General features: G+C 41.4%; 2 protein-coding genes across 2 annotated transcripts in view; one reads left to right on the top strand and one right to left on the bottom strand.

Moving 5' to 3' along the window:
* Positions 1 to 4,053: 4,053 nt before the first annotated feature.
* The window catches only part of SARC_07563 (hypothetical protein), a gene marked incomplete at its 5' end in the record, with an annotated part of 6,185 nt that continues 2,220 nt past the window's right edge, over positions 4,054 to 8,018 (bottom strand). Inside the window, 4 exons of the mRNA XM_014298481.1 lie at positions 4,054 to 5,485; positions 5,730 to 5,901; positions 6,516 to 6,686; positions 7,274 to 7,417. Of these exons, the coding sequence (XP_014153956.1) occupies positions 5,340 to 5,485; positions 5,730 to 5,901; positions 6,516 to 6,686; positions 7,274 to 7,417 (633 nt within the window). The remainder of the gene's footprint in view (positions 5,486 to 5,729; positions 5,902 to 6,515; positions 6,687 to 7,273; positions 7,418 to 8,018) is intronic.
* On the top strand, positions 4,115 to 5,200 carry SARC_07564 (hypothetical protein; the record flags this gene model as incomplete). Its single annotated transcript, XM_014298482.1, has 1 exon — positions 4,115 to 5,200. The coding sequence occupies one exon, from the start codon at positions 4,115 to 4,117 to the stop codon at positions 5,195 to 5,197; it is 1,083 nt and encodes a 360-aa protein (XP_014153957.1). The 3' UTR covers positions 5,198 to 5,200.

The following is an 8,018-nucleotide window of genomic DNA, read 5'->3' as shown; positions in this document are numbered from 1 at the left end:
TACTATATATATATATATATATATATATATATATATATATATATATATATATATATATATATATTTATACATATTTATATATATATAAATATACAAATATAAGAATATAAAATGTATACTGAATACTCTGTATAAATATATTAACGTATACGGGCACACACGCTGGAAGTCCGGACTCCGGTATGGACTTTTTTGAAATAGGACTCTATGCAAACTGTTAGTGTTTTTTTCCTCCCCTGTATGTATTTTGGAGAAGAAAAGTCATGCTTTGCTTGCAGTGGTGACTAGTCAGTACTCGGTGGTCACTGGTGAGTGCTGACTGGCCAACAGTGGCTACCACTTTGCCAGACTCAGCCAGAGTGCTGGCCTCTAGTAGTAGAGGCCTCTCTAGCCCAGCCGCCCAGGGTTACTACTACTATAGAGATAGGGTAGAAGGCAGCGCAAGCAGCTGAGCCCCCAAGGCGAGGCCGAGAGCCCAAGCCCCGAGGGGCTGAGGGTCCGAGACTGCCGGACTGCCGGTTTAGACATAGGTGAAATTTAACTGAACATAGTTTATTTGTTTTTAATAAAAATAATGAGGGCTGAGAGACTGAGACTCAATCGCCTACCAAATATTTACTAAAAAAACATATATTTACTTCAACCCTTCAACTACAAATCTGTATTCCACCCTTTTTAATGGGAGGCAGGGATTTATCAGTGTTCATTGGGTTCAATTCCATCTTTTCCAATTTGCTCATAAAACTCCATGCCACTCCATGCCACTCCATCTTACTCCATCGACCCAATATTTCCAACTTATGTAGGTCGAATGAGTGAATAACCAATTTCACTGATATGAGAACCGAGAGATTTCTAACAATTATAGCCAATAAAATTACATTTTTTTTGGCAATCTCATCTGTGTATTTAAATAATAGCAAACCCCGAAATGTCAAACCTGCTCCTTGCAAAACATATTAATGGTTCTATAAGCTCTTATTGAATGCGATATTGTTAATTTTAGTTTCTATTAGATTAAAAAGAGAAAGCTGAATGATATATCGTTTTACAACAACTTGTCGCGATTTAAGTTCATATCGTTGAATTAAATCATTAGAAGTATATTACTCGTGGATTCAATGGATCACAAATCTAAAATGTTTCACCGTAACGAGTTGAACTTACTTTATGGAAATATTATAAACTCGGTGATCGAATAGATCACAATTCTAAAACTGTACATTTATAAATAAATAAATAAAACTATTTGGACCCTTGTCGACTCTTTACTCTTCTCAGTGTGTGTCACCAAGTTGCACAACTCTAGAAGAAGTCCCAGACCCAGACCCACAGTCCCACACACACAAGTTCACAACAACAACAAGAGTTAAACTTTGAACTTTGTAGACTTGAATTCGGAAATTATTTGTTTTTTTAATTAAATAAAAATAGTCAGGAACTTTTTTTAAATAAGTTGCTAGGAGTCCAGCCTGTCCAGGACCAGTTGCCTCGGAAATCGGAATGTGCCTAGATTCTAATTCCTATGCCAGTTTCACGGAGTAGTGCGCATGTGTTCAACTGATTTTGGATTTGACTATGTACACCCGGTAGCTCTACTGCTGCACCAATCATCATCGTACCGCCGGAACCGGTCCTCATACACGTCAAGTATTTGAACATAGTACATAGTATATACATACAAATCGCACTCCAACTGTCGGTCACTTTTAGAACTTCGAAGTGTGGACGTGTGGTGTATTATAATAACCTCGTCGCAGTTTGGACTTGTATTTATATAAAACTGCAAGCGCAGATGAGCGGTATGACACAGTTGACAGTACCTTCTCCAAGCTGTCAAATAATTAGATGGTTGTCAGTGTAGTCTACGACGCGAAACTCGTGCACGGCACGCATTAGTATTTGCATTATGCAGAGAAAAAAACACATAGCGCAAGCCACATATCAACATTGTGCACTCGCTCGGCGTATTCGTGTACAATCACAAGTTAAAGAGATTAGCGATATTTATCAAGTGTAACTAGCTTGCATCGTTGCACACTGCTAGCAAGCTTATGTGCCGTGCGCTGAATCAAGATATATTCCTCGATGATATGTGCAGTCTGCTGTTTCATTTCGCAGCGATATCATGTGAAGAATATGACTAAATTGTCATCAAGTCCGTGTCACAGCTTTATGCTATCTCCACTAAAAAGGTACGCCAAAGACATGAATCCATAAAAAACTAAAGTCGAAATACTCGATTATTTGAATTGCTAAACTCACAACTCACGAGTCACAGCTACGAGTGTGCACACTGTGCACCTCCTTGATTTTGTTGTGCAACTGCTTAGGGCGCGAACTAACGGAACTGTTGCCTGGAAATACAGTCTCATCTGGAGTCTGGAGCTAACCTGAAGCCGTTTCCCGTTTAAACGTTTTCAGATTGTAAAAGCGTTGCTGTCGAAATCTGTGAAAACGTTAAAACGCTCATAAATTGGATAAATATGTGTCCCCGTTCAGCGTCTATTCAGTATATTTGACAAAAGCAATAACGTTAAATATGAGGTTAGCTCTTGAGTATGGACTATGGACTTAGGACTATAGTCCATGTTTCTCGGTGGATGCCTGAGACTCAGAGAGGGGCTGTCTTTTAAAGCGGGTTCAGGTTTATGTTTAATTTAGAAGGCTATGGGTTTATGTTCGAAATTTCGCTACATATATGGAAACTGAGGATATGTTTGGTGGGATTTAACGGGAAAGTCTTGCGTTGCTACTTCAGATTCATATGTCCAATTCCAAAAGAAAAGTAAACCAAAATTTGCACTCAATTCGAACGAGGGCAAACTTTCGAGGGCATTGTACCCTCTAATATAATTTTGCTTTCGGATCGGATTGACGGGAATCGTATTTTTTCTACGTAAACTCACCTTTACGGTTTAAATACGTACTAGAATCTAGGAAATTTGCTCAACTTCACACATTTTAAAGAAGTAGTCCGAAAGTTCATCTTGGACACGTTTTAGTGACAGGTCTTAGAGTTTGTAGTCTTTCAGATTTGTTTTCAGAAATGATTTGTGATGAGTGATGACATTGTCACTACTCACTACTAGTCACATTGAATGACAATCAATTTTTAAAATCATCCAGTGACATTTTCAGATTGCCATGGTAAGTGAAGTACTATAAATAAACATGTTTTTAATTGACGAAAGATAAATGTATTTACCAGCGGCTGTATAACGTATGTTAAAGACTCGTCACTCATTCAGTCTGACAGAGGCGATGAAGGTTGACTGAAAGTTCTCTATTTATCGGGACATCCTTCAGATTTATGGACACAAGTAAACTAGGCCTTTTTTAAGGGGGAGGGGGGTTGATGGATGCCAATACGGAAAAGTCCTTGACCTGAAATCGGATCATATGTACTCTCCGTTTCCAAAAATAAAGTCCCTAAAAGCCAAAATCCGACGAGGCTTTCTGAAAATGGTGACGAGGAAATAATATGAAATGATTCCTAAAAAAAAGAATCTCCTGAAAATGAAATTTCAAACTTGCAGTCTGACGGAGATTTCAAATCTGCAAGATTCGTAGACCGGACAGGAACGACAGCGAGAATCCGGACAAGTGCAGACGCATAGGTGTTTACAGTTCCGGGCCGGACGGTGGACAACTGGGACGGAGTCAGAATTGTCTTCGGATATTCGGACAGTCCAGAGGCTCACTGTTTCACCTTCACAAATCACAACTCCCCACTCCCAGTGACAATGTCTTCGTGATGGTAGTAAATTAGTACCTGGGCGGTTAGGTGACTCTCTCTCCTCTCTCTCTGACACTTTATGTATTAGTCTCTACTACCGTAGAGACAGAGGCGTCTACAAAACGGAAAACCGCAAGTATTTACAAATAGGCAGGCGGGGATCTTTTTTTTTGGCGGCAATCTCGTTTTCCGCCGATATGTGCTCCATTGAGGGTAATGAAGAAAGTGGATCTCTTATCACCCGATATCATGGAAGGAAGGTATTTATTGTATTATTTACCATCCAGTACGCATCTCTGTATTTAATTGTTGGACACGATGCCTGGCCGTCCAGATACCAAGCCCCATAGTTCGACATAATAGTCCGTGTTCATCATGTTCGACATACTCAGCTTACCCCAAGACTTGCAGGAGCGCGTTGTTCAAACATTGTGCGTAGATGACCACCAGCAATTAGCCTTGAGCTGTAAGACACTAAAGGCAATTTCTGATAGCGTTTTGGTTGAGTCGGCAGTAATTTTTAACACAATTCTACGCCTGCCTGTAGAACAACGGTTTGATGCGATTTCAGTCGACGATTACTTGGAAATGATTACCAAAGTCAAACTACATCGCCAGCACCCTCTCGTTTCATACGTTGAGAGGCTTAATTCTCGACGTGGAGTAGGGGGGGTTTGGATTTTTTTAACAAAATTCAATAGTCGTGAGGTTCGCATCCAATTTATGCAAATCATATGTGCGTTGGGATACAAAGATATCTTGAAACGGATGATACGGACGAACTATCTGCCGTCCACGTCCTCGTTCGATGTTGCACTATTACTAGCATGTAGGTACGGTCATATTTCAGTTGTCCAGACTCTTTTGAACGAGTGCGAGGTTGACCCAGCCATGCAATGCAACCTTCCCATTCGATACGCTAGTTTAAAGGGGAGCTTAGACGTTGTTGCTGTGTTGCTGGCGGACAAACGAGTCAATCCTGCTGATGACAATAACAACGCCATACGATGGTCGTGCGAGAAAGGGCATACAAACGTTGTCAAGATGCTTCTGGAAGACCAACGTGTTGACCCAGCAGCAGCGGATGACGATGCTGTGCGTATGAGCGCTGAACACGGGCGGAGTGACATAGTAGAAATTCTCAGTAAGGATTCACGCGTTAAACCGGCGAGCCTGCAAAACTACGCCATCCGCATGGCATGTGCCAATGGACACGTAAACGTGGTTGAGTTTCTACTGAGGCTCAGCAAAGAACCAATTGAGGGGAGGGCCTTGGCCATTGCACTTAAAGAGGGGGAGACAGAACTTGTTGAGCTACTTTTGGCGCATGCAGATATTGACCCGTCTGACCGCAACAATAGTGCGCTGAGATTGGCTGCAAAAAGTGGTCACCACGATGTTGTGCACTTGCTGCTCACTGACCGAAGGGTGCGAGCGATCGCTGGTGGAGAGTTGTAGTAGAAATAGAACCACATCCCATGTACTGTTTTTTTATTGAGTATCTTATCAGTCTTTGATCCAGTAAAGCTTTTTTGCCTTTAAATCTGCGTTATAAGTACCAAACCTGCCTTTTTTATATCTCCAGGCTGGGACAGTGCATTCAAGGATTGACGCGCATAGCAAGATTCCAAACATTCTGATCCGTACTATTTTTCCTTTCGAAGGCTGGCTGGCCTTCTACTAGACCCAGAGAGAGGGCACTTTTATCGATGTCGACTTTCGTGTTCGATCCGACTTGGGCTGTCTCTGCGAGTGTTGTATCGATACAATAGCATGAGTGCGTGCTGAATCGCATTATAACCTCATATCCATGTCGCGTATGAAACATAAGATAACAAGACGGGAGGCAAATTTGCTAAAGGAATTATTGGTTTGAAGTTATATGCGATAGAAAGAAATAAAACCCTCAGGCAAGCCATAACCAACTCGGAATACTCATAAAACACTATGCGACTCACTATACTCAGAGATAGAGAACTGATGTCCATACCTTTCTCTGATACTTGGCTGAGCTGGTCCAGGTGTGCCGCTATTTGGGTTTGCAGCGTGCGCATTTCTGTGTGCACTTCATTAGTCTCATCAGTACCTTGTGACAGATCCAGAGCGTCCATCAGCAGTTGCTGCTGACTGTACAGAACCTCCAACACACTCAGTAACGTTGCCTGTTAAAACAGTGTTATACAATAGATATATTGGCAAGTGTATACTACAGGCACGTCTAAAATGAAGCGCCTTACCATAGATTATCTATGTAATTTTTATAACATGCCGAGGGTTACACAACACTCAGGGATAGAGACAATGCGTAGTTAGCGCTCTATGCAGAGACGGGGAGAATTAGCATTCCGCGAACACTTCCGCTGCGAGTGAGCACGAGCCTGACAATTGCATTACATCGAACATGAGGTGGACACTCTGAAAAATGATAGAAACGTACATGGATAAAGGAATTCTAGTGTATGCAGAAGTCTGAAACAACGCACAGCCTTCTCTGAGGGAGAGTGCACATTATAATAGCACCAATAGAGCCGTAGCATGGAGCTTCTAACTATCCATCTACACCAGACTTTACTTGTGCACCACAGTGAGAACTCGCTTTTACCAAAGCAATGATTTGTATGTGGTTGTGGATGTTTCGAACTATACTTGAGATACCGTATGTGTCTCTCCGTACAAGTGGCAATGTCTGCCCACAGAACACATAAATCGACTTGTAAACAATCAGACGGTACCACAGACACATACAACCCTCACCCGTGTGCATACACACACTTACTTTAGTGGCATACTGCATTTGGATTGGTGTCAGCGTTGCCTTGGTGATCTGATGGTGCACAAAGTCCACCGCCATACTGAACATCACTTCTCGTTGTTTCTCGTCCAATAAACTGAAGTCTCTGTCAGCTGGTAACGCCGTGAGGGTCTTCATAGCCTTGTTTCGACGTGCCTGTGACAGAAACACATGTGGGTCGGCTTACTCTAGAGCATAAATCCAAAACGCTAGAACCCTAGGTGTGGGAGGGGTTTATGCTGGTGTCAGCACCATATACTACTCTTTGCAACAACAATAGAGGTGTAGACTGTAGATATATGCCTGAATATGGTTTTATAGGCATTTGCATGTTAATATGAGGTAGAACATCACCGTACAACGCATGCGCATTCCCTGTGGAGTGCTGAGCACACCAGGCCAACCCATTCACACATGGACCAGAAGGTTACTGTGTGCATGTTTACCTTAGCATCTCCGGTACCTCTGTGAATACATATAAATCGATTCGACAAGAGTGGTGTAAATATCGAAGGAAGTGTGCTAGAAGACATGCATGCGCGCATCTGCGTATTATAACAACGCACTGGCTACTAAAATACGTACAAAAGGCGTTCCCATCGCTTTGCGCACCTCTTTTTCTCTCTCCCAGAAGTGATGTACATATACTACACACATCCATTGTCCAATGCTTCTGGCAGCAGATTCATGCGGCATGGCTGATCAGTTTTAGAAACGCCCAACACATCGATTTTTTCTAATACCTTATCTATCCGAGCCTTTCGCGCCAGGGCTACAGTGTTCGCCTTTAATTTAATGCGACTGGCCTCGTTCGCGAGCTCTTTGGGTTCTCTCGGGGTGCACAAGTCCGTACACAAGTCAGTGGGGAATCGAATTAGCGTCAAGTGCTGTAGGAGAATCCCGGATAGGTATTAAGATCCGTGCAAAGATGACCAGAGATAGGCGTATGTGCACGTGCACATATGCGTATGTAGAAGTACGTGTACATGCACCTGTGCATACAGTGTAAAGTCAGGTGAAGTAAAGGAAACCCGGATGGGTATTGAGATACATGGCAAGGGCGGACTAAAATAGACGTTTGTGTATGTAAACACACACACATATATATATGTAAATATATATATACATACATACATACAAACACACACACATACATACATACATACACACACGCACCTACATAGATACATACATACACACATACATGCATACATGCATACATACATACATACATAACATACATACATGCATGCATACATACATATGTACGTACATACATAGATTCATACACATATACATACATACAAACATACATACATACATGGATGCATACATAGATACATATATATATATACATAGATACATAGATACATAAATACATACATACATATATACATATATAAATACATACATACATACATACATACATACATATATACATATAAATATATATATATATATATATATATATACATATGACATATATAC

The sequence above is a fragment of the Sphaeroforma arctica genome (genome assembly GCF_001186125.1).
Source record: "Sphaeroforma arctica JP610 unplaced genomic scaffold supercont1.608, whole genome shotgun sequence".
NCBI classification, from domain to species: domain Eukaryota; class Ichthyosporea; order Ichthyophonida; genus Sphaeroforma; species Sphaeroforma arctica.
Note: the sequence above shows the minus strand (reverse complement) of the source record. Positions and strands in the feature narration are given on the sequence as shown.